Genomic DNA, 27,980 nt, shown 5'->3' on the forward strand with positions numbered 1-27,980 from the left:
TGAATGCCAGCCTGGGTAGTAAATGAGACTGCTTCCATATGAAAGAATGAAAAGAAAACTAAAAGCATTATGAAGAAAAGGACAGCACTATGAAGATCTGTACACAGCATTTTGCAATAATGGAGGCCAACCATCTTTTACTCATTTTTAATGTGTACTATATTTTAGGTTTTTATGTGTGCACATTCATGATTATGTGTGGAAGTCCAGAGGACAACCTGGGAGGGCTGGTTCTCTCTTTCCATCATGTGGGTCCCAGGGATGGAATTTGGTTGTCAGGTTGGGTAGCAAATACCTTTACCTCAGATGTCTATTAAAGTTTATTCTTTGGCTTACAGATTTTTGAAATAACATGGAATACATATTCACTTGCAGAGGGTAGGAGATAATGGCATGTTTCAATGTTGCCACAATATGAACTGAACTGACTGAAGCAAGCTGTTCAAAACTGTGCAATTATGTTTCTGTCAACTTTGACATTTGTTTTTCAGAAGACCCCCCCACCTCCCTTTATTAAAAGTATGTTCTTCATTCCATCTTAATCTCTCTGGCTTTTAGATACACCATTATAATTTCTGCTAGAAAAAGATAAGCAATCATTTAATTTGGAAAGGAGTTGTTCATAGAAGCTGGCTTTCGGAATGATTATTCTGCCATTGTTAATGTAAGAGCTGTCAAGAACTCAAAAGTAGCAAAAGAATGAATGAAAACTTATGGTTTAAGGAAACTCTTTGGGAATGGAATCTCCAGCATGTTGGGAATCAGATTCCCAAGAGTTACTTGATTAGACAAAGAAAGACTATCTAGAGGCCATATTATTTCCAACATGAAGAACAGAGGTAAACCAAAGCCTCAATAGAGTTTTCCATTCACAAGTACAGACTGAGACGATTGTAAAAGAAAGTCCCCCCCCCAAAGCAATGCACTCAGAGAAAGATTACTGGGAGAAAGGGCTGTCATGACACCCACCCTGAAGTTAAAGCAGGTGGGACAACACTGAGCACAACTTACTCTAATCAATGTGGCCAAAAAGGAAGAAATCAAACAGGCAGAAGAAGAGTTCAGAATCTGGAGAGGGAGCCCTGAAGGGACAAAGGCCACAGAGATAGTCTCAAAAAATAAACAGAATTTAAACTTGACCTTTGAAGCATGAATTATTCTCAATAAATATTGTATACTAGTCATAAAATCTGCCATGGTAAGTTCGGCAATGATCAAGTAAGAATCATCCTAATGGCATTTAAAGAAACAAGCCACTCATAAATTCAACTTTCTTTTTTTTTTAACAATGCCTTCCATGCCTTAGATTCAAGTAATTTCTAAGATATATTAAGTATTGTGAATGAAATAAACCATTTTTGGTTTGTTGAAAAACAACCACATTTATTTATTTTACTATGTGGACACACATGCCATAGCATGTATGTGGAGGTCAGAGAACAACTTGAGCAAGTCAGTTTTCTTCTACCAACATGCATGTTCCAGGGACTGAACTCAGGTCTTTAGGCTTGGCAGCAAGAGCTCTTATCCTAAACCAATGTGCTATCTCATTAACTGCTCACCTTTTAACTCACAGTATCCAATATAGCTCAGGCTGGCCTTCTTTTACTCATTTTGCCTCTACGTCATTTCTAGCATTACAGGTATACAATACCATCCCCAACGATTTCTTTTTAATTTAAAATTTTAAGTTGCACAGAATAGCCTCAAACTTTCTATGGAGCTGAGGCTAGACTTGAACTCTTGATCTTGCCTGTATCTCCCAAGTTCTGAGATTATACGTCTGCCTAATAACTAGGGCTGGCTCTGGTTTTTTAAAGTATTATTTCTTTAAAAATTATAAAATCCTCTACAAGGCATTTCATGTTGGTTCAAGTTATGATTACTCATAGCTCTATGACTACTATATCATTAGATAACGCAAATGCAAATATAGGCCCATTAAAATATGAATAATATAAAGTTTATACTGAATGAAGGAAAGATGTGGACAATATGATAGCACTAGCTAGTTAACATAAACCAGTTTACTGATTCATATATACATAATAGGATGTCATTATGTAACAAACCCTGGCTGTGAACTTGTAATCCTGTTAATGATGATGATCAAAGTATCACCATGCTTGGCAAGCTAGTGTTTTATCATCAAAGGGAAATTTTGTACATAAAGAGACATTTGGCATTACTGGGGACATTTCTGGTTTCACAACTGAGGATCAAAGGGTGCTATTGGCAACTAAAAGGATGAGGCAGAGATACTGTTAAATTTCCTGCCCTCACACTGCAGCTGCTCACAACCAATGCTTGTCTGAGCCTAAATATACACAGTGGTCAGTCTGACACAACCTACTCTAAAGGGAGTAGTGGTGGCCTCTGTCTCTCTTCTAGGTGAAGGATTAGCCTAACTATGGCTCATGGCCAATTCCCACTGCAGTCTATTTCTATAGAAAGATCTCACTGGAGCATCACCAAGCAAGCCCCTTCCTGGATTATCCACACTTTTACTCACTAGCAAAGTCTGGAATGACAGACCATGGGGCTCAAATTCAAATCTACTTCTATTTAAGTTTTAGCAACAATGGATGCCAACCGTCTTAGGTCAAATCTAAGACAAGTGAATTTTGATGCTTTGACATCATTATGTTCACTTTCAGAGCCCCATCTTTAAAAACATAACCAGGCACATACATCTTAATGCAAAAGAAATTATACCCACCCCAACAATAATCTCCCTCTAATTTTCTAAGAATTTTACAAAATATGAAAAGTACAATCTTTCTTTAAGAGAGGTAAGTGTGTGCGGGTTGGCTTTTGTCTGCTTGAAAAAGCTGGGGTCACTACCTCCACCAGAGTGGCCAGCAGTAAAGACAACAGTACACTCTTTTTTAATGTGTAATACTGTGCAGGTATCCCTGGGCGGTACAAGAAAGCAGTCTAAAAAGCCATGAAGCAAGACAGTAGTGTTCCTCCATGATGTCTGCTTCAGCTCCTGCCTTCAGCTTTCTGCCTTGGCTTCCCTCAATGATTGACCATGATTGTGACTGTACGCCAAATAAACCTTTCCCACCCTCAGTTGGTTTTTGTCAGTGTTTTAGCAAAACAATGGCAGGCAAACTAGAACATGCATAAAAATAATAAAATCCAAATAAAATACATTAATCTTTTAAGCTTCCTTTAAAAGTTTATTCTAAATATATTTATGTACTGCATGCTGTTATTTAATGTAAAGAAATCTATTATTCAAATATTTGGTCATAGGAATCTAGTGAAATATACTAAAGATTTATAGTTATGTGTCCTTTTACTTTTAAAATTATAAGTATTATATATTATTACATAATATGTATTATAAGTAGTGCAAAGTTAAAATATAAGTATTAATAACAATACTAAGTATTAGCAATACTTATTATTGTGTGTGCTTGGGTGTGTGTGCGTGCGTGTATACGTGCGTGCGTGCGTGTGTGTGTGTGTGTGTGTGTGTGTGTATGATATGTGTTTTCAGTGCATATGAATCATGGGTGCACAGAGAGGACAGAAGACAATTTTTGGGAGTCAGATCTCTCTACCCAAGGTGGGTTCTGTGGATGGAACGGGGTTGATACGCCCAAGTGGCAAGTGCTTTTTACCCACAGAACCGTCATGCTAGTTCACCCATCTTAATCACATGTAAGCTTGCCTAGATTGTAGTCATTGTTCATGAATACTATTCAAGGACACAGAGTATTTAGACATTGAATTCAAGCATTTAAATTAAGAGGTTGATTTTCATTTTTCAAATGTCTTGATGGGGCTGGAGAGGTGGCTCTGTGGTTGAAAGCACATACTACTCTTCCAGAGGACCTGGGTTCCACTCCCAGCACCTGTATCAGGTGGCTAATACCAGCTCTAACTCCAGCTCCATGGAGAGTGACACCTCTGACCTCTGTACACGCACACACACGCGCACACACGCGCGCACACACACACACACACACACACACACACACACACACACACACACACACACACACACTTGATGTTTTTAATCTTTGGTTCTTTCCTGAACCACCCAACAGTATCAATCTCTTTACAGCAGTGCCTCTCTCTGAGTTCTCTTACAGGAGTTTCTGACTTCTCTACAGAAAGGAGCTATTCTTTTTTTGGGGGGAGGGGGTTCAAGACAGGGTTTCTCTGTGGCTTTGGAGCCTGTCCTGGAACTAGCTCTCATAGACCAGGCTGGCCTCAAACTCGCAGAGATCTGCCTGCCTCTCTCCCGAGTCTGGGATTAAAGGTGTGGGGCAACACCTCCTGGCAAAAGTGGCTATTCTTTTTTCCTACTCCTGAAACAGGGCTTTTAAAGATTAGGGGATGTATTTCATCCACAGTAGCTTCCCAATAATGTTCAGTGAGCTGAATATAAATTAAGATTCAAAACTGAATACTTTCATAATCAAATAGCTGTTCAAATGTTGCAACTAGCTTTTGAAAAGAAACCACAGAGAAATGTGGCAGAGTGGGAAAAGCATAAAGAAAATCTGCCTTTCCAGTAAGTGAACAGGAGAGAAACTCAAGAAGTAATGCCAAGAGCATTAGAGACAATTTTCCTTCAGTGAACAGATTTTCTTCCTAATATTCATTTTTCTGGAAGAGTAGTCCCCTCTTCTCTTTCCTTTTATTAGAACTATTCTAAGTAATTGCCCCTAAGAAAGGGCATAATGGGTATTACTGTTACTTCATGGTGGTTCTTACAACCTTAGGGAGTCATGAAGACATGTTTGAAACCCTCAGCAGCTCCATCCTAAACCTGACAGCAATGCAAGACGACCAACCTAAAGTGACTATTATGAAGTAACTACAGTAATTTCAACAAGTGGATTAAATGATTTTGCCATCTTCCACATCTGTCATCAAATAGCCAATAAGCAAAATCTAGCAAGTGACTTCCCAGAACAAAAAACTTACTCTCCCCAACCAATAGTTTGTTTAAAATAGATTTTAAAAAAAGTTCAAACATTGATACACACACACACACACACAAAAAAAAAAAAAAAGAAAAGAAAAAAAGAAATCCTACCTCAGGGTCATCATCATCAAAATCATGGTATGTGGAATGATCTGGGTTATTCACTTTATCCAGCAATTCTATTGCCAAAGACCTTGTCAGAGGCTGGGTGACAAAGGGGTGCTATAAAACACACAAAACACTTTAGAGATTTGATTAGATATCATATCTTACAAATATGTGAATGTTTCAGGGTAAAAGAATACCTGTAGTAGCTTTTCTGCAGTTGGTCTTTTTTTTGGATTTTTGGTAAGTGCCATCTTCACAAAGTGATGGAAACTATGTGACCTAAGAGAGGTTGAAAATTAAGCTTCTGTATTCTAATTCCCTTCTTGCTTATCCTGCTATAAAAGTCAATTAAAAAAAAGATACTTACCACTTCAACTTATCTTTGAGTTTGGGAGGCTGGAAATTGCTTTTTGTCATTAGAAACAATGCCCTGAAAAACAGATAAAACAGTGCACTTCTCAACATTTCACATTCTAATAACAGGAATACATTTCTATCCAGTCCCAACAAGGCTAAAGTAAATTCATGACATAGTCAATACGCATCAATCTGCACTGGGCTTAGCATGGTCACACTGACCTCATGGGGTGAAGGTCAAACATGGGTGGCTGGAGCTCGGCCAGCTCGATGGCAGTGATGCCCACTGCCCAGAGGTCACACAGCTGATTGTACCCTCCTTTCCTCTCAACAGCTGCAACTTCTGGGGCCATCCTGCAGGAAATAATCCAGAAAACAGAAACCATGTGGTTAGTGTGCTTCCCTTTACTCTCACGAAAGGCACACAAACTTGTCAATGGAGAAATTAACTTCTGTTTAGTCCTTGATATCGGAAAAAAAGATTTGCCGTATTTGAAAGACCCACTTTCCCCAAGTTCTTGATGTCTCATGGGAGGCACCTCAACCTCCCCAGTGACACTGTCATCAGTTACCTATGCTACAGAGTTTATCAAAATTTACCAGTGTGACATTAATCTGCCCCAAATCTGTTCACATCCTGATCTCTGTTCCCCAAAGTTCTATAAAGAAATGACATTTGCAACAAATGGTCATAAGTGTTTTACTCTACTGCAACTTGGTCACTGATTTTATTTCACCATGTCTCTGGGCACCAAAAACTTTCAAATTTAGCATTTAATTTATATTTACTACAACTTTTGAATGTTCTTTAAAAGTTTTACTGCAATAATGAAAAAGTTATCAAAATGAGTACTTCCTTTTCAAAATGTTTTATTCAGAAGCAAGATACCCAAACTTGGTAAGTTTTTAATTGCTTTTAACTTTGCTACTGTTTAGTCTAATTATACCTTGACTTGTTTAAATGGTTAATTTTCAAATACACAATCTTTGAAATCCCAAACCACAGTTTTAGAGACAACGAAGAAAACACACAATTTTCCAGTTCAAAAGAGCAAGTTGAGTGAGGGCTTCACAGATGCACATACTGTTTTCCAGTATGGCTGCAGGATAATTAGGGAAGTTACAATAAAACAACAACAACAACAAAAAGAGGCAATTTTTAAAACGATTTAAATCGTCTTGAAATATCTCTCATGGAAATTAAATTATGATAAGCATAAGCAAAGTAAACTTTAAAATGTGCTGGCTCTCAGCTACTGACAGCTAGAATGCAGCCACAGAAGACAGAAACCCCTATAGCGACAGGCACTCAGTTGCTGATCTTAGAAAGCAGTATTTGCCCTTCCCAGGCCCAGCACACCAGCAAGCTTCACAGCGACATGCAGATGGTTGGTTGGTGTATTTACTCCTGCCATGTACAGTCATGTGTGCCCACTCATCTGTGAACTAGTGCTTCAGATATGTGTGCTGCAAACACACAACGTAATGAAGTATTATGACCCCTCCCTCCCCAGACAGAGTTTCTCTGTGTAACAGCCCTAGCTGTCCTGGATCTCACTCTGTAGATGAAGCTGGCTTCCTCATAGAGATCTGCCTGCCTCCCCAGTGCTGGGATTAAAGGTGTGCACCACTATGCCTGGCAGAACACTCTTATAAAAGTAAAATGACTAAGCTGGGAACAAAATTAAAGTGAATGCTTTAGAAAAACTTGTTAAAGACAACCAAAAAGCCTAGCAAACAAGGCAAGGGCACAACAATCACATAAAGTACTATGATGGCTCCAAACGGTGTGACTCCATGTGCCGTGCATTTGACGACAGGGCAGAAGAGCTATAGAGACACAGGTCACAGGAGTCACCAGAGGTAAGGGGTAGTTATAGGAAATGTGTCTGGATGGTGGAAATTAGCTTTATCTTCACTGCTGTCCTTCACCAAAAGCAGTTGAGTAAGTTGGAGCTCCATCATCACAAATGAAATGTCTAGAGTTTGTTCATTTACTACTAATCCCCTTATCACTTCAGCAGGCTTTCCTGACAAGCCACTAGTCTGACCACTTTGCAAGAGTGATTCTTTACTATGAGATAAAGGTGGGAAAAGGCACAGCACAAGACAGACACAGAGAGCAGGAGTGTTAACCAACATCACTTAATTCAGCTGCACATGCTGCCTGGGTATTTCCCACTCTACAGGGTTTAACCTCTGTAGCTGGAGGTAAAGATCAGTCCCCATTAACAAACGTTAACTGGGCACGTGTACACAATGAGGAGAGTCAGGAGATGTGTGTGTTCCTCCAGATGCTTAAAGACAAATTGGGGAGAGAGGACTTGGGAAGAGCAACAGATTCTCCTCAAATCCTTGATCCTCTCTGAAAGCAAACCAGATCCAGGAAGAGCAGAATAAGGAGAAACAAATACACATCTTTTGAAGCCCTAGGAGATACAACTTACCTAAACCACACAGACACTAACAGTAAATGTGGAATAACACTCTGAGAAGAGAAGGAAACCCAAGGGATGAGTACACAAGCCTGGTTAGCCTCAAAGACTGCCCCACATGCTGCAGAGTTACAAGCTAACAGAAGTCAGGCTGAGACTGGCTGAGGATAGGAATAGTGCTTAAATGTCAACAGTTAATTCCAGATTCCTACTCTTATCCGCTGGCCCAGTAATTACTCCTTCCTCATTCCCACAGGACAAGGACCAGTAGAAATGGCAGGCTTCACTCAGGAATTAAGTAGATTTGTGTACAGAATGTTGAGTTGCCCAGTGTCCTTTGCTTGCCCATGTTGGGAACACTAAACACCAGGCCCACACCTTGCCTTTACTGCACACTGAGATGTGATTCAGCTTTGCTTTTGTGTTCTGAGCCAGGCCCAGTTTGCTCCATGCTGTCCTTAAGCCTTGGGCTCCAATGAGTCCCCAGTCTTGGCCACCCCAAAGCAGCCACCCCAAAGCAGGCATACCCACCACATTCAGTTCTAGAGCCAGCTGCAAGATCTTGCTCTTGGGGTGTGAACAAACATATAGTCATTTTTAAACTTTTGAGGGAAGCCTCCTTCATGAAAGTCTGAATGTAAAAAGCTGAATATAAATTCTTGTGGAAAACTGAAGACTTTTTTGATCCTCTGAACTCTGAAAAGATGGCAGGCCTGCAACTTGCTATGCAGAGCATCAGGCTAGCCTTGAATTCAGAGATTCACCTGGATCTTGAGCATAAGATTTTTTAAAGTAGGAGAAACAGGGCAGAGTGGTGCATGCCTTTAATTCCAGCATGCAGGAAGCAGAGGCAGGCAGATCTTAGTGTGTTTGAGGCCAGCTTGGTCTACATAGTGAGTTCCAGGATAGCCAGAGCTAAATAGTGAAACCCTGTCTAGAAAGAAAACAAACAAATAAATAAGTTGGGAGAAAGTGAGAAAACTAGTAGGTTGATTACAGTGGCCCAATTTATAACTAGTGAAACCCAGAGAGAACGGGAAGAAATATAGCTGAGAAATGACCAAGTCAACAAAACAGGAGTACCATCTAGAATGTAAAAGAAGTTCATCTCTGGGGTAAAAATCCAATGACAAGTGTGAATCAAAAAAAGTAAAAACAAGCAAAATAGCTAGGATATAAAAGTAACAGGAAGCATCATGGAGTATCAAAACAAGGTATGACTATGGAGGGGGCAGGTTACAGTCAAAGAAACATGCATCAGAGTGGCTTTCCATGGCATCACAGAAAAGCCACATATACAACACCTCAAAAATTCTAACCTAGTGTTCTACACCCAATGGAAGGTGAAGCTAGAGATGCAAAGTCCAAAAGCTTTTATACCTACACACCTTTTACCATAAAGATACTAAAACATATTTCAAAACAGATAAAAAGAGGAAGACCCATAATCCAAGAAAGCTCTGGAGCGAAGTTCTATTAAAGGCTACACTCGAGCATGAACAGACCAGAGTGGAAAATGATAGAAGATTCCAGGAAGAAAAACAGAGCTGTAGCTCAACTGTAGAGTGTTGGTCCAGAATGCATTAAGTCCCTGTGCACGCGCACGCACACACACACGCGCGCGCACACACACACACACACACACACACACACACACACACACACACACACACCTGATAGCTTGACACGCTATGTATAAGCATACAGACAAATCTTACAGAACTGGCCAATGTGAGATGGGGTGGGTTGTCTTATAGGAGATCAAGATCTAAGCAAATTAAAAAGAAAAGATTCAGGAAAACAGAGAATGATGGAAGACTGTTGACCGATTCAGCAAGAACACTGTAAGGACAAGACAAATGAAAGATGAAGAAACTGTAATCTTCAACTATTACAACAAATTCTACAGATAATGGCTAGTGCTAGACACAGCAAAGGACAGGGCCGTAAGTTATGTTTGTTTTTTTAATAAAAGCCATTTTAACTCTAGCAGACTTTGAAAAACTTGTATTTGATAAAGAGACCAACTAATACAAGAAATATTTATCATGTTCCAAATTTAAAAAACAAACAAACAAACAAACAAAAAACCCAGTAGAACAGCTGTGTAGTGAGGGTCAGACTAGAGATGTCTGGGGAGTAGGAGCTTTGACACTGAAGGTATGGCAAGACTACGCAGTGGTGAAAATCAGAGCAGTGCTGTACCTACCCACCACTGTGCTCAGTGCTCAGCTAAGCCACTAAAACACAGTTACATGGCTAAAACGATAGGGTAAGTAAAGAATGATAGGATGGTTTTCCTAAGATAGCAAAGACTATCTAAAAGACAAGTATGGTCAGAAAGGAAGGTCTGTGGATTAGACTACTAGAAAAATGTTGAAGGACTAAACTGGGGTCTGGCGTGGAAGATTCCAGATGCCCAGAGGCCTGTCTTTGATCACAGTCAAGTAAGACTGCAAAAAGGACTGTTTGGGGAGACAAACAGTGGTAGAATGTTACTTAGCATGTTTGAGGCCCTACATTCAGTTCCCAGCAACACCAAAACAGCAAGGTTCTTGAAAACTGTGAATAATGCAATCATCACAACACGAAGGAAAAAAAGACAGATATAAAAACATTCAAATATGCATCAAGTATTGGGAACCTAACAACTGTATCATACTTTAAACGTTTGTCTGCATTATGAAAATGTAGGATATGGTTTGGCCATCCCTAAGAATACATGCTTAAATTACTAAACTCAGTGGTTACCTTCATGTACTCTGTCTTAGGCCCAGGAATTCTGACCAGTCCTTTTTGTTTTTTTGTTTTTTTTGTTTTAAGAAACATTATATACAACAATAATGACAAAACAATAAAATCTTTTAGTGAATTAAAATAAAATTACCAATATGGGGTACCAATGAAGGACTTCCGTTTGGCAATTGTAGCTGTTATCTGTGCAGAAACTCCAAAGTCAGCTATTAAAAACAAAAAGAAGAAAAAGCAAAACCATTTACAGTAACACCGAAAGTAATTTTCAATAACGATTTTCATTAATTTTATAGAAATGAAACAGTCTCCCACGTGTTATGTTTTTTAACCTTAATGAACTATTAAAATACCATAGTCTGTAGCACACCCAAGTGGATTTCCATGTAACTCACATGAATCAAACAACAACAAAAGTTAAGATAAATAATTTTGGTAGGAAAGAAAAAGCTTGGGGAAATTGAAACTGACATTTCTTGATATCACAATTTCTAGTTTCTAGGAATTTCTATTTAAAGGAATATTACTAGAAAGGACCTTTAGGCAGCTGTATATTCTATTCACTCTCTGCCAGAAAAGACCCCAAATATGACATTCCCCTCTGCAGCACCTTGCTGGTCACTAGTGGGGATTTGTTACTACTTCCTAAGTATGCTCAGTGCTAACATCTCCTAGTGGATTTAATGATTCTAAATCCATCCTAAGGGAAAGTGAGGCATGGAACACTGCCACAAATTCAGCAGCTCAAAAAACTGCTCAATAAGCAAGACAACGAGGGGACAGGACTGAACAGAAAAGGACAGAGCCTTTCTGCTTGTCTCATACTGACAGGCTGCTTAAGAAAACTATCTTGCATGTTAATTACTAGATAAATACTGTCAATCTGATTAATCCTATAGTAGACTGTCGTTCAAGGCAGTTTTATTTGTTTGTTTATATTGTGGAGCTGGGACAAACCCAGTCCCTTGTACTTTCTGGGCAAGGGCTCCCACTGAGCTAACATCCTAGCCCTATTGACATTTTTAAGAAAAATATATTTTGAAATGTGGTTCATCCTAAATAGTTTCAAATTAATTTTTCCATATTTGTTATTACATGCTTGTTGTAAGTTAACAAAGTAACCATATTGAACAATTTTCCTGTTTCAAATTTCACAATGAGTCATTACCTGTTCTGAACTTCATTTTAATCATATCTTGTAAGTTACTGTTTAAAGTAAAACAACATTTAGCATCTAAATTATATTCTCAGATAGATAATAGTCTTTTTAAAATTGGACCAACGATGTAGAATTTTTGGAGTTACTGGATATTTATGCTATCTATCCCTGAAAAACAAAGCAAACAAAACCCCAAACCAAACCCCACTATATTTCAGGAAGATGTGTACATGCAATGGAATTCTGATTTACTTACCTAATTTCACATGACCATTATCCGTTAATAGAATGTTAGCGCCCTTCAAAGGGAGAACATTTTAGATGAGTTGGAAGCAGATATTTTATTAGGTGAAACATATACTAGGTTAACTATACATATTAAATAGCCACAGCCTTAGGCCTAGAAATCCTTAAATTTAAAATTTGTTCAATTAAAATGTTACATAACTATAGGAAACATTGCTGTCCACTTTTTAGTCAATTTCATGATATTTACATAATGTGCTCCCTTAAAAAGGGCTCCTTGCTATCACAGTATGAATGCTAACACAGAAGTGATACCTTTTAATCTAAATGCTATTTCTCAGCTGATCATATATCACCACTACACTAAAATGTTATTTTAGCCTCACATTTCAATTGCTCTGATTATACTTTAAACTTGATTACTATATTTCCCCAGCCTTAAAAGCCCCTCCTTGTGCTCCCCTCTTACCCCCCGACACACACACACACACACACACACACACACACACCAGTGATGGCACATGACTGTCCTACTTTTTCGTAGATGAGGCTTTCTATTCTAATAGCTTTCTCAAAAGTTTAGAGTCAGCTAGCACACCAATCACTAGCTGTGAGTCCACAGCTACCTCCATGCAACTTTTAAATGAGCACTCCAAAGCAGGCAGCTCTTTAATCCAATGTGCTGGTATGATTATTGCCTGTGGAAATATTCTCAGAACCCCTACCTCTAACCAGCAAGACCAAGAAACAGCAGAAAAATAGAAGGGGGAAAATGAGGGGGAAGGGGTATGTGAGAGGTGGCAGAGGCAGAGGCAGGCACATCTCTGAGTTTGAGGCCAGCCTGGTCTACAGAATGAGCTCCAGGACAGCCAAGGCTACACAGAGAAACCCTGTTTCAAAAAACCAAGAAAATAAAATAGAAATCAGAGACTTCTAGACCCTTAGAACATCATCCATGAAGTGGAGATACATCCACTTATAATACCACTGATCTATAGGACAATAAGGAAAGGTAGGAGATACTAAGGGGCCCACACCAGGGCTTTTGATCTATCTCCCTCTGCATGGTTAGACTTCTGCCAAAGTCCTTACTATGTTCTCTCCCCACTGTCACGTTAAGTTTCCTAAGTTACGACTTCTATCATTCCACACACACATCACAGCTTCTGACTCATCTGTTCTTCCCTCTATCCATCCCCTTCTCTCTCTCAGAGACAACTGACTGCCAGCCAGGTTCTTAAGTTCTAGTGTATAGTAATAAACAAATTCTAGGGTTTGTGTATGTAGGTGAGAAAGAAGACAAAAAAATGATTATTTATGACCCAACAAAAGATTCAAAGTTGGGCAGAAACAAACTCTCTGAAAACAAAGCATGGAGCGAGAGCCTCTGAAACCCAATGATATTTGGCTGAAGTCTCAATGAAATAAGTATAGATAGCTGCATCCAAATCTGGAACAAGAACATTCTAGGAAGAAGAGATAGATAGCAAACATCTAGAACCAGAATGAGCTTGAAATATTTCAAGAACAGCAAATTTAGTGTGGCTATGTTGTGGGATACTTGTGGGAAGGTGTGTTACTGTGATTGGGTGTAATAAAAAGCTGAACAGTCAATAGCTAGGCAGGAGGGATTTCTGAGCAGAGAGAGGAAGTAGCAGTTAGTGGTGGCTAAAGAGAGATGCGGATCGAGTCAGACACACAGAAGGGGACCCAGGTAAAAACCATGTGGTAGAACATAGATTAATACAAGCAGGTTAGTCTAAGTTATACGAGCTAGTTCAATACAAGCCTAGACTAAAGGCCAAGCTTTCATAATTAATAAGACATCTCCATGTTGTCATTTGGGAGCTGGCAGGACAGAGAAAGACACATTGCATGGCTGAGACTGAGTAAGAGAGAGAGCAATGGAGTGTGGGGCCAGCTCAGAGAAATGCATGCAGAGCATGCATAGCCTGGACCATGCATAACCCGCTGGCCACAGTGCAAGCACCTGTATTTCTCAGTGAGTACTATGGGACTTTAAAAGGCTATCTGTTTTTCAAATGTAGCAGCCACTATAGAACCACTCGAGAATGGGAGCAGTAAAAGCAGAAGGAAGGCTACTGCAGCGACATGGATGAGACAGGACATGATAGAAGCCTGAACAAGGGCAGAGGCTGTGCCCATGGTCAGAATTTACCCAGACCCCAAAGTCTAAAACAAGTCCCCAGGTAGCTCGTCACCTATGAAACCCACACACTGCCTGCTCAACAATATAAAACAGACATTACAGTCTCCAAAAGGGCCTCATACTTCACTTTGCATTTGTGTTCAAGTTGTTCTTTTAACATGGAGAACACACCAATCTTCACTTGTGACAAAAACCCACCAATCCTTCCATCTAATTTGATGACTGGACCCTTCTTTAGCACCCTGTCACCCACAGAAGCTCCTTTACCTTCGGAGCACAAGGCCCCCTGCTTGTGTCTTGTAAGGGGCTTATGGGAAATACCTAAAGCATGAATCTACTTACATTCTAGGGAACACTGGACATGTGGAATGTGGGAGTTTTGAGGACAGACTCCAGGGCTTTCTCAGGGAATAGGAAAGCAGCAGAAAAGGGTAAAGAAGAGGGAGAGAATGGTATAAGGGAGTAAACAAAAAAAGAAGAAAAAAATAAACAGAAGGAAGAACATTTCCATTGAAGAGCACAGTAGAGACACTCTCAGGAGTCCTGTTGGCCTGAGCCAGTGGCAGCTTGCTCAGTATGCTGTTCTCCAGGAGCCAAAGTAGAACCCAGGAGCTGACAGGCTTCCTTCGATGCAGACACTTTGCTAATGGTATCTTACATTACCTTAAGAGTGCCAAACTTAGTAAAGGAGATGGTAAACAGGCAATTCACTATCATTTTATGGAAGCCATGGTATTAATGTGTGTCTTAATAGTTACAAAAGAGATAAAAAGCAAAACAACAATAACAGCTATAAAAAACACTAACAACAATAACAGCTATAAGAACACCAATCCTGTCAGGTGTGGTGTTGCTTGCCTATGACTCTAGCACTTGGGAGACAGAGGCAGAAGGAACCCAAGTTCAAATATATTCTCAGCTTCATAGTACATCTGAGGACAGACTGACCTACACAGGCAATGTCTCAAAATACCTTCAAACCAGAACCAACCAAGCAAACTCCCAAAGAATCCACTCAGCCCCACACTTCAAAGGGCAGACTTTATGTATGTGATCCTGCCTCAACAACACTACACTACTCTAAGAATGTAATGGGACTTACCATACGGCCCTCGTGTTCATTATTGTAACCTATTTCAGGTAGCAAACTTATCAAAGAGAATAATCAAAAGAGATATGCTCAGGGATTGAATCAGAGTATTTAAAAGTGAAAAGCAGGCCATAAATATAATGTATACCTTTATATCTCTGTGCATTTTTCCTTTACTGTGAAGATAATACAATCCCTAGAGTTTCAAAAAGAAAACAAAAAAGAAAAAGAAAAATAAGCAAGATTTATCACATGGCATAACTGACTAGTAGACACTGTTTTATTTACTCTTTATAGAGAAGAAATATCAACTGATTATAATGAAATATTACAGAAGACAACAGGGTCAAGATGAGAAAGATAAAGAAAACTCAGACAGAAGCACTAATTTTTCTAAAATAACATTTAGTAAACTGTGCAAACACTTTGAATTTTTAAAGTGTATGTCCCACTAGAATCAGAATAAATTTCAATTCCTGATACTACTGAATTTTCAAGCACATCGTGCTTGAAGTCTAGGTTATATTATAATCTTTAGGCTTTATAGTATTTAACTGTAAATATAGCTTGCATGTCTTACAATTTATAAATGTATTAAGGGGCTGAAGATATAACTTGGTATAAAGTACTTGTCTAGGATGTGAGGTCCTGGGATCAACCCCTAGCACCACAATAACAGAATACAAGTAAGTAAAATAATGCAACTGTATTAAAAGTTTTCAATAGTTTATCAAATTATTTTGTCTCCCTAACAGTAATGAATAGTACATAAACATTTAATAAAGAATAGTACTTTAAATATGACTTGCCTGTAGTGTTTCTCTGCTAACATACGCAATCTGCAGTTCTGAGAGGGGTCCAGTTACTGTACAAGGAGAAAATTAATATTAGCAAGATTAAGCAACACATGTGTTTTCCACTAAGTAACCAAGTTTATAAATCCCATTAAGAACAGACTCAACAAGGTCGGAGATATGGCTCAGTGGTTAACAGCACTGGCTGCTATTCCAGAGTTCCTGAGTTCAATTCCCAGCAAGCACAAGGTAGTTCACAACCATCTATAATGAGATCTGGTGCCCTCGTCTGAACTGCAAGCACACATGCAGACAGAATACTGTATACATAATAGATAAACAAATCTTAAAAGAAAAACATGAACAGACTCAAAATACCTAAACCATTTTACTAAACCCAATGCCAAAAAGGCAGTTTTCATTTTGATTCTTTTTCAGTCTGACATGCTCACTGTCATATTTCTAGTGTTTGGAACTTTCCCTAAAAGTATTACTACTACTACTACTACTACTACTACTACTACTACTACTACTACTATAGTTGTAAAATTAATGCATGTTCACTATGAAAATTCTAGTGAATACAGAAGTTAAAAAAGCAAAGGTCTCTTCCTTATCTAGAGTATTATAGATAATACATAATTATAAGTTTCGTCTACAATCTACGAGTTGATTTTATATAGGTATTTTATATAATCTGATCTTCAACTCATAATAGGTTATGTTCTTGAAAAAACCCATTTTAAGTTGATAATATTCTAAGTCAAAAATTAATCTTATATAACAGCACACGACATCACAGTTAAACAGTCCTGGATACATGAAGCATCAGTTGCTAACTCAAGTTCTTATTGCTCAGTGGGACTTGTAGCTTGTACCACCATCTAGTAATATAATCAAGGGTACATGACCTCTCACTACACATGGGTACAGAACAGTATCCTGGGAAAGGTCAAATTCAAAATTTGACATATGGTTTGTACTAAATGTATATGCCTTTCATGCCATTGCTAAGCCAGAAGCCTGCAAGTTGAGTCAATGTAGGTTTACATGTACTGCGCATAGAAATGAGCAAACACTAACTCGGCACCAATTGTGAAACCTACTTTTTCACTATCATAGACATTTTCTGAGTGATTTACATGCCTTAATTTTTTATCATAATTGTAATGTAAATTACACTGATAGACTGTTACACGCTGCTTCAAGACTGAGGAGAGAGGAGGCCCTCCCTTGTCTTCTTCAAAAGCTCCTGTCCTGGCTGAGGCTGGCCCCAGCTCTGTAATGGGGAGAGAGAAAACCAGCAAGCAGCGAAGGGTGTTAAAAACACCACATCCATGAGAAGAGCTAGGAGGTGAAGCCCCTCCAACAGAGGTTGCTGCTGTTTATCTCCCATACATAAAATGCCAGTGGAATGAAAGTTGCAAACCCATCCACGGCGAGAATTCAAGAACATTTAACTAGTAGTTCCAGCTAATAGCCACTTCAATTTCTGATGGGGAATGTTCTTCTGTATATATGTTTGTCTTATTGATTGATGAATAAAACACTGATTGGCCAGGCAGGATGATAGGTAGGACTAGGAGAATAGGAGGATTCTGGGAAGTATAGACAGAGAGGAGGCATTATGTGATCCCAGGAAATGACATAGCTGGGCAGAATCAGAATATAAGCAGGGGCAAACAGGAAATTGCTCTCTTCTCTGTGTAGAAGCTTAGCAGTCACCTTTTAAGCTACTGGAGGAGTAATACCATGCTGGGCATAACCAGGTAAGCCACAGCCTCGTGGCAATACATAGATTGATAGAAATGAGTTAATAATTAAGACAGAGTTAGCCAGTAAGAAAACGCTAGTCACCAGCCAACAGTTTCATAATTAATATAGTGTCTGCATGTTCATTTGGGACTGAAGTGGTGTCGGGGCCTGCTGGGTCAGAAAACTCATGTTACAAATTTCTGCTGGGTGTTTGGTGGTGTTGCCTTTGTTTACTCTGTCATAAGGCTGTCCCAGGCATTTCTGCTGGATGCTATAAAGTGGTAATTTCATGTTGTGCAATTTGAAGCTTCTATTTATCTGCCACTTGATACCATCTTTTGCTTTTGCTTGCTATATACATAACTACTTCATACAGCGTACAGTGAAAATATGGCAGTCATAGCTCTGGATGAACATATTTTGTGTGTGGATTTGCTAAGGTCTGAGTATATATTCCTCTAAAATTCATGTAGGATCTTTGTCATGGTGTATCTGCTCACCTGTGATTGCTCATGTGTGTGTTCACGTGTGTTCAGGCCACAGGATGATGTCAGATATTTTCCTCAATCACTTTCCATCTTATATATTGGCAAAGGGTTTCTTAAACCCAGAGTCCTTTTCTTTTACCATATGATGACACTGGATGCTACCACTTATCTTCCTGGACACTGAACTTGCTGGCAACTTAATCTTAGACTTCTTAGTCTCCAGGACTATAAGAAACGAGTTTCTTCTGCTTATGGATTAACCAATTTCAAGCATTCTCTTAAAGAGCACAAAGGACTATGGCTTTAGTAATGTCATGGTTAATCTTCATTGTCACTGGGGAAACTAGTGAAGCACAGAGTGTGTCTGTGATGACCTTTCTATAGACAATTAGATCATGAGGGTTTTGACTTAATAAATATATTGCTTTTTTGATGGATTCATAATATCATGAGATTATGGAGAAGAGAGAAAAGTAGGAGGTATTGGGGAACAGTTGTAAGAAGGCCACTGGGGACATGTTATTAGTGTTGTATCTTGCCTTGGACCTCTCCAGTATTGACCTTTTCTTTGCTTCTTGTCTGGCACGATGTGAACAGCCTTCTCTGCATGATGTTCACTCTTGGCTGTACCCAGGTTTCCATGAAGTAATTAGTGCTTGGAAGTATGTAATACTCTTTGATCAGCCTGTAAAGCTGTATGCTTGTGTGGACATGTCAAACAAGCTTACTTTTCTTCTTGGAGATTCTTCCCCACTCCCCTGTCTCCATGTTGCTAGTATGTGGGGAACAGTATAACATTCTAGGTTTCTTTATCCAATGAAAGAGAAGTTCTTCTCCAAGAACCTTAGTTTTTGAGGTTTTTTATTTATCTTTAGTTAATTATTTGGCCAGGAGGTGGTAGCACATGACTTTTTCCAAGCACTCCAAGAGGCAGGGACAGGCAGATCTCTGTGAGTTCAAGGGTTGCCTGGTCTATAGAGCTAGTTCTAGGATACTCCAGGCTACATAGAGAAACCCTGTCTTAAAAAAAAAAAAAAGAAAAACATGTAATTTGGATGAAGAATATGGTTTGGTGGAAAAGCACTGCTTACCACACACATAGCCCAGATTTCAATGTCAAGCATCACACATGCACTTCTGCCTGGTTTTCAAGGCTCTCACATCTGACTCCAGCCTCTAAATACACTCTCCTAGACTAACTGAAGTGACTTCTTGTGTCACACTTGTCACTAGTACACCACTGACATATCTATTAGAACAGACTTCCTCCTGTTTCTAACCAAGAATTGCCTATCTTCTCAAGATGAACAAGGCCCACTCTAACCTCTGAGCTTTTAAAGATGATTTCAGAAACCCTTTTTCCTCCTCTGATTGTGGTTGTTAGAATATAGCAGAACACTAATTAGTATATAAAAGCACAGCAACAATCCCACTGTTCCATCATTCTTATGCTAAATAAAACCTATACCAGGAAGATAGTAATGGGAAAGGAACTCTGAAAAGTAAACTTCCCACAATGGCCTTTCACCATCTTCTTTAGTACAGTGTCAACCCTGACATTACTAAGAGGCTCCATACCTGAGAAAAGGAGCTCAAGAGAAAATGAACAAATATTTTCTCAAAGAAATTGACTTCGTGAATTATTAAGATACTGTGTTTTATATATTAATCAAAAAGTAAACCTGCAGAGAAAGAATAAACCTACTCTAGTGAGAACCAGGATAGAAAGACATGAAAAAAAAAAAAAATACCCCACAGAAAATACCAAATACACTTTACCTTCTGTATTATACCACTGACTCTCAATAAAAATGGTTTTCATCATTTTCTAATTCCCTAGATTTTTGCACTAACAGAACAAACTAACATTTAAGTCCAGCTCCATGAACACCTGAGAGCAAAACCAATGACTTCAGTATCACCATCACTCAGAGTCTTGGTTACTGTTCTCTTGCTGAAAGGAGACACCACCATAAAAGGCAACTTATAAGAGAAAGCAATTAATCCGGGGCTTGCTTACACTTCTGAGGGTGAATGCATTATCATGGCAGGAAGCATGGTGGCAGGCAGGGAGGTGTGGTGCTGGAGCCGCTGAGAACTCACATCTGATGCACAAATTGCAGGCAGAGAGAAACCGCAAAGCTGATGCCCAGTGACACACCTCCTCCAACATGGGCCATACCTCCTAATCCTTCCCAAACATGTCCACTAAGTGTGGATCAAGCATTCAAACATACGAGCTTATGGGGGACACTCTCTTTTAAACCATCACACTCAGGTGTCACTACATTCTGTCATTAAGAACTTCGTAGTACTTCGAGGCCAGAGTCTGACGTTCTGAACTATGATGTCCCTTCAGAGTTAGCAAGAAATTCCAGTGAATACACCTTTCTCTTGTACAAAGCAAATGCCCCTTTCATTCCTATAGATCACGCAAGTCAAAAATAAAGCATAGCTTTCTTTTATTAAACAGCATTAATGTCTGGATATAGCAGATAACAAACTAAGAAGTGCTGCCTAATGTCTATAAAGCAACTCTGGTCTCACCATGATATATATCCTGTAAGGAACCACCACCACAGAACTCCATGCAGATCCAAAGTTTATCTCGCCTGTGAAGAGAAACAGTTGTCCATTATGTCTTCGTGATTAAAATATTTGTGAGAGTATTTTGTGTGTTATGACACTGAAAAACCTACACAAATGCAATATGCTATCTTTTTAAAATGCCAGTTAATCCCCAAGTAAATGACTTACTGCTTTGCTGTAATCCAACCCTAGTTTTTACTACTTACGACACACAATTTGTAGAATATAAAGCAGTCATTTGGCATATTCAAATGGAACTTCCCTTTAGTTAAAAATTTTCTGTCCTACAGTTTATCCATTTACCCAGATTAGCACAGAAAATGTCAACACATCTCAAACACTTTGATAGCACTCTTAACCAACAGATGTAAATGTTACCTTCAAATAAGATTCCAGAATAACATTTCCAAAGTCTATTAAATTTATCACTATTGTTTAGATAGTATTTCTCATTCATATTCTAAGATGCTGTAATCATTCAGTGACAGAAGAAATAGCAAAGATCTATCTTTTTCCTTTGTTTATTCCTTTATTCAAACATTTATTACTTTTCTCTCCTAAAATACATCAGGAACTGTACCATTCTCTGGGGCAAAGATGGGATAGGAGCTTCTGGACTTGGTAAATGCTAACTGTTATATAGGTGAACAAATATATGAATGAATGAAATAATAAACAAATAAATAAGCAGTGAGATCAGAGTCAGGAAAATATGGCCACTGGCCCAAGTCTAGACTGTTGTCTGGTTTTGTATAGTCCTCCAATGATAAATCGTTGGGAGAAATCAAGAGAATATATTTGACACATGACAATGATGGGAATTTTAGTGTCATATAGTTTCATTAGAATACAGTCATTATTGTCCACTTACATACTGTCTAAGCTGTCCTCATACCAAGACAGCAAATGTGAGTAGCTGTGTGTCACTTACAAAAACATCCAATTTTACTACATGGGTCTTGATAGACAAGTATCACACATTTTCTCCCATGCATAAACTAAGCGACTCAGCGAATAACAGGGACTACTAGGGAATGGGAGAGAACCCAGAGAAGGAGGGAGAGGGCAGAGTGGATAGGGTAGACAGGATCTAAGCAAGCTATGTGCATGCATTATGGAATATCACAGTTGACTTAAGTTAGGGTTGTCACTGCTGTGATGAAACACCATGACCAAAGCAGCTTGGGCAGGGATGGGTGGTTTATTTGGCTGACCTTTACACATCACTGTTTATCACTGAAGGGAGTCAGCATAGCAACTCAAACAGGGAAGGAGGCAGCAGCTGAAGGGGAGGCCACAGGCCCTCCCACATCAATCATTAATTAAGTGCCCTACAGGCTTGCATACACCCTGATCTTAAGGAGGCCTTCCCAAATTGAGGCTCCCTCCTCTCAGATGACTTTAGCCTGTGTCAAGTTGACAAATTTAGCCAGCACAACAGTGGAAATTAGTAATTAGTACAGATAATGCACATGAATTTTTAATGTTACAGCCATCATATAAAAAAGCCGTTTACTGAATCTTGGATTAATGTGCTAGGAGAGCTGGGAGATGAAAACATCTCAGCAAATCAAGGGGAGGTTTTGTGAGAAGACAATATTTAAGCTGGGTCCTGAAGTTCAAGCAGGAATTCCCCAGGGAGACACAGAGAAGGGGCCTGTGCAAAAGAACAAGAACTTGAAAGAAGACAGCACATTTGAGAGGCTGGTAACAGCACAGAACAAATGCAACCTCAAGAGACAATGGCCAGAGATGAAATTAGAGCACGCTGGGGTTGCACCGTGGAGCAGTTCTGGGTTGTGGACTCCTCGGTACTGTTACCTTCACCTGGGTAATGTTTAGCTTGTCAACATCTCCTGCAATGTGGCGTTAAAAACCAAGCACTACTCCGACTGCCATGTGAAAGTGCATTAAAAAGTGCAGCTGTGGGTATAAACAGGGTCAAACATGGTGGTGGCTGGATTAGCTACACCTACCTGTTGGCTTGGCTGTGTACAGCAGGCCATGTGGCAGACAGCAACCACATTAGCAACCAGGGTGGAAAGGTCAGCTAAGTGACAGTGTGAGGTATCGAGAGGTATTGACATACCATGGTTCCAGAAGGTAAGGCTCAAGAGAGTAAAGCCCCAAAGAGATCAGAAACCACCTAAGATTGAACGCTTACACGTGTGACATTTCTGTTGTGATTTCTGATAAGATACTCATCAACAAATATAGCCCACAGAAATATCAGCTGGTTGGCTAGTAATCCAGTTTCAAGAATTCTCAGAATGGTCGGCTGTGATCTTATTCAAAATGAGGAAGGTGAGGCTGGAGAGTTGGTTCAGTGGTTAAGACTGTTCTTGCAAAGGACCAGGGTTCAATTCCCAGTACCCACATATTAGATCACAAACATCTATAACTCCAGTTCCGGGGGATCCATGGCCTCTGAGGACACCAGACACACATGTGACGCACATACATACACATAGGTGAAACATTCAAGTGCATTGAATAATTTTTTAAATTTAAAAAAAAAAAGTGAGGAAGGTACCTTTTACTAGAGGTTGCTATGCTGACATGTTAAATTCTTCATAGAAGCCAGCCATTATCTTCTTTACTGAAACACCATATTCCTTTTCTTTCATTAATGTAAGTATATGTATAAGCAGGTGAAGGCCAGAGGATAAACTTGGGTGTAGGCCTCAGGGATGCTGTCTACCTCTCTTGAGACAGGGTCTCTCAATGGCTTTGAGCTCACCAATCAGAAGCCCCATCCTCCTGTTTCTGTGTCACCATCACTGGGGTTACGAGATGAGCTACCAGGCCTGGTATTTTCATGTGGGTCTCAAGGGCTGAACTCAGGACCTTGTGCTTGCAAGACACTGAGCTATTCTGCCAGCCCTGGAGTTCTAGATATATTCTGATTATCGATTCTTTGTTGGATCAATAGCTAACAAAGATTTCTCTATTCGCAGGCTGTCCCTTTGCTTGTATTATAATTTAACTTACAGTCATTTATTTAAATAACCTAACTCAAAGAAGACATATTTTTTTTTTTTAAAGACTAAAAGTATTAAGAGGAGATGAGATTGATTATGTATCACTTTCCACAAAGGCCAGGCTGGTTGTCACTTGTAAGTGCTCACTGATGACATGATTAATAATTTATTCACATTGTTTGCTAGGGAATGGCTGACAATTGATTTGATTGTATTTTTTGGAAGCCATTTTTTCTCCCTTTTGCAAATTAGTCATTGATTATCTCTAATCTTCAATGTCTCTTCTATTTGTGAAAAAGACATCTACTGATAGTGGGTGACAATCACATCTGCTAACTGTCCAGTGTGAAACAGAGCCAATATAGATCTAAAAGTTTCAATTCATTTGAAGTGTCAAGCTGCCTTGTACTTACTTCCTCACCTGCCACAGGCTTCAGCTCCATCGCAATAATGCTTTGCCTGCCCTTTCCAGTTTGAAAACAGTTCTCCATAGAAAATGAACAGGGGATGAGTTCTCTCCTGTCTTTCAGATTCACCACCACTGTCATCCACTTAAAACGGCTCCGTTCCCTGTCTCTTCTTACTTACATACAGTGAATATTTAGTCTATGCAGTGACTTTCTAGTTTATATAGGCAAAGAAAAAATATGGACTATATATGCTAACATTATTAAAATACGCCAAAAATGCTTAACTATTGTAACATTCCATTTGGTTAAAATCTCTTATTGTAAAAAATGAAAAAGCTTGAATAGTCAGAATGTCTTAGAAGAATGACTCTGTCTCAAATGTCTCCACTGTGATGATAAACCCACAGTACACAGTACTTGCCACATCATCTGTCTCATAGGCGGGGCTGAGTCAATGGCCCATTTTATACAGGCCAACAAGATATGAATCTTTGTGGGTATTTATCTGAATTGGTATAAATTTCCTGCCCCAATAAATGCTCAGAAGCCTTTTCTTATTTTGTAAAAATAACCTTTCTACCTTACAAATAAATAAATAAATAAATAAATAAATAAATAAATAAATAAATAAATAAATGAAAAAGTAGGGTGTCTCTCACTATTTTAATCTTATAGTTTGCTATTTATTAGAATTTATAGGGACAAACGTTCTAACAACTGTTACGCTGATCTGAAAGTCTTTTCTACCTTTTCAACTTCCCATACACCACAGACATAAAAGTGATTGATAAACTACATGTGATTTATGCAGTGTTCACAAACACAGCATAACTAGAAAGTAAAACAAATCTCTGAGCAGAAGCACTAGGAATCAGTGCTGCTGGGGAATGCATGATAACCTGCTTTATCTTGGGACAGTAATCCATCCAGTGTGCTCTTTCTTTAGGAAATATAAAGCTATCAACTTATTATGCTACCAACCCTCAGCACAGCCTGCTGTTTTCCCAAGTCCCACTCCCCTCACAATCTGAACAGATATTGGCAGAGAACTGCTGATGTTCATATCTTTATTTGACTGAAACTGCATGGTTGTGTTTTCACTGGGAAAGGCAAGGGAAGGAGCTAACAAAGAACTCTATCGCCTTTGCAACTCTTCTGTATCTAATATGTTCCAAAATCCCAGGTGTTGTTTAAAGAGTAACTGTACACTAACAGTGACAACTATAGTCTTTTTCTCTGTCTAAAGAAAAGTTAGGAGGAGCCTGAAGTTAAATTACCCTTAACTCTAATGGGATTAAGGGATAAATAAGTCTTTGGTTTTAATTCTTTTTCTCTTTCAAGAAAAACACAAACATTCAGACAATGTGCATTTGATTTTAAGTCAAGAGAAGAAAGTTTAGTCTGTACAGTTCTTGTTACACCATGCTGATGATGCTCAAGAGCCTGTTAAGAATGTCACGTACTCAGCTCTACAAGAGCTCAGACCAGATCTCTCCATGAAGTGAGAACAGACAGCCTGTTAGAAAGTGGGCTTCTGGAGCTTAACTATTTATCAACTGGGCACTTACTAAGAAAATTCATGGGCTGATTCTGACTTCTAATTGTCAGAAGTCAAATCACACTTGCACTTCTTCATCTTTTTATCTGTATCTGTCATAGCAGCAACAGAACACTGTCATGACCCAGTGTTTTGGAGTGGTGTACCCAACTCCAAACCCCTTGCCCCCTGTAAAATAAGCTGGCTCGGCAAAGAGGCATTGGTGAGAGACTAGGCAGAGCCAGTTTTAAATCCTGCTGGTAACAAGCAACTGAGCTTCAAGAGGAAAGGTCCCATTACATCCTGTTTTCTTGTCTGTGAAAGAGTGGGCTGGATGACAAGATCTCTCCGTCCTCTCCAGTGTGAACACAATACAGACCTAATTCTTGGGATTCCATGCCCCTCTTTGGTCCAAGTCTGTACTTAATCAGGAATAAAGAAGACTGTAGAAGAAAGCTAGAGAAAGGAAGGAAGGACTGTGTTCTTTTGTTCTGTTTGGTTTCAAACTGTTTTCATTAGTATTCCCAGTAGTAGGATACAGTCACCTATCTAAAGCGGCCTCCTCACGTTACAATCCCATAAACTAAAAGAACTCAGTTTTATTTTTAAAAAGGACCCCAACTTTGTTTTAATTTTGGTTTGAGGGGGAAAAAATTCACTATAATCTTTACATTTGGACAAAGATAAACATTTTTTTAAAAAAAGCAAATTTGATACCAAATGCTTTCACACATCTTGTTTGTAGCTGGAAATAACATGTAGTAAGAAGCACACTGCTAATGGTGTGGGAGTGATCAAACGGGACACTGAGGTGCAGCTGGCGGCGGCAGCAGTCAACATTCAGTAAGCATTGTTACAGTCTAAGTGTTTCCATTTCACATGTACTTACATTTAGTACTGTAGGTACCCCATTACATAGTGTTACCATCTCCATGTCACAGCAGAGGAAATAGAGACACTAAATGACTAAATAACTTGCATGAGTCACATTGTTAATTAGTGATGAAAGTCAGGACATTTTCCCTCAAGTCCCTAACTTCTATTACAACATTGTCTTCCTGTGAGAAGACCATGGTTATTTTACCACATGATGGGTGCCATTTTAAGCCAGTTTGCTTTGCATGCCCCATGGCGCATGAGAAACATGATTAGACCCATGTCCCTAGGGAAGCACAAAAGCTCTCCTTAGTGAAGGGCCCAGACCCTCATCCAGCCCCCTGTTTTAGCAGCCATGACAGGCTGCAGAAAAGACCTAGTAGGATGTAGGCCCCTGACTCAGCACATGTGCTTACTTTCCTGCCTTCTGACCTTGCAGGAGCTGCCCTAGTTACTAGAAGGTCAGATACCCTCCATGGGGCAAGGAACCAATTAGAAGTTACTTGGCAGGCTCTAGGCGTGCTTTACTGTAGAAGTGGTGTAGAAGTAACAGTAACTACAGAGCATAGCAACCACCCTGGAAGGGCATATAGGCCATAACAACCAGTTAACCAATCAACGCGGACAGGTTGCCCAAGCCCGTAAGCACACCAATCCTGAAACTGTTATATATCCCTAGACACTTACCTTTCATACTCCAATAAATTCCTCTCCTCCAGGTTTCTCTGGGTCCAAGTTAAAGCAGTTAACTCACTGATAATAAAGACCTTTTGCTTTTGCATTGGAATGGGTCTTTTGGTGATTTGGGGGTTCAGAATTTGGGTACAATACTCAGAAGACCAGCCTGTCCTAGGCTTTCTGAGCAGAGTCCAGGCTGGAGACTATCAGGACCAGAAGCAGATGAACAAGTCCTTCTGCAGTGGTGACTTTTATTGTGATTGGAATGAATTACTAGCACCACAAACTTAAGTGATTTTAGCTAATACAATAATTGCCCTGCTGGGCCAGCTTCCTTCCACATGGACAGATACTCAGGATGTACCTGTTGGGCTGCTATTCGAACTGCTCCCTCTTAAAGCAGTATTAAACTGGCAGATGAGAATCCACCGGGAACTGTGCAACAACACTGACCTACCCTGATGTGAGAGGACTAGTGATCTTTTTCCTGTCTCCATCTAACCCACCCCACTTAACAGACTCTAACAGGCTGGGCTGGAGTGAGGAGAGCCAGTTAGGTTTGATTTTAACAAATGAAGGAGACGAGGGACAGAACGCTACCTGGCGTT

The 27,980-nt window shown here is 39.5% G+C and overlaps 1 protein-coding gene across 10 annotated transcripts in view; it reads right to left on the bottom strand.

Moving 5' to 3' along the window:
- Map4k3 (mitogen-activated protein kinase kinase kinase kinase 3) overlaps positions 1-27,980 on the bottom strand; it is a 137,138-nt gene that overhangs the window by 46,282 nt on the left and 62,876 nt on the right. For all 10 annotated transcript variants that reach the window (XM_051175149.1, XM_051175151.1, XM_051175147.1 and 7 more), the window contains exons 4-12: positions 20,849-20,913; positions 16,074-16,129; positions 15,413-15,460; positions 12,015-12,057; positions 10,736-10,808; positions 5,636-5,767; positions 5,424-5,486; positions 5,254-5,335; positions 5,060-5,170 (exon numbers count right to left, since the gene is read on the bottom strand). In XM_051175149.1, the coding sequence (XP_051031106.1) occupies positions 5,060-5,170; positions 5,254-5,335; positions 5,424-5,486; positions 5,636-5,767; positions 10,736-10,808; positions 12,015-12,057; positions 15,413-15,460; positions 16,074-16,129; positions 20,849-20,913 (673 nt within the window). The remainder of the gene's footprint in view (positions 1-5,059; positions 5,171-5,253; positions 5,336-5,423; positions 5,487-5,635; positions 5,768-10,735; positions 10,809-12,014; positions 12,058-15,412; positions 15,461-16,073; positions 16,130-20,848; positions 20,914-27,980) is intronic.

The sequence above is a fragment of the Phodopus roborovskii genome, unplaced genomic scaffold, assembly GCF_943737965.1.
Source record: "Phodopus roborovskii unplaced genomic scaffold, PHOROB, whole genome shotgun sequence".
Lineage (NCBI taxonomy): Eukaryota > Metazoa > Chordata > Mammalia > Rodentia > Cricetidae > Phodopus > Phodopus roborovskii.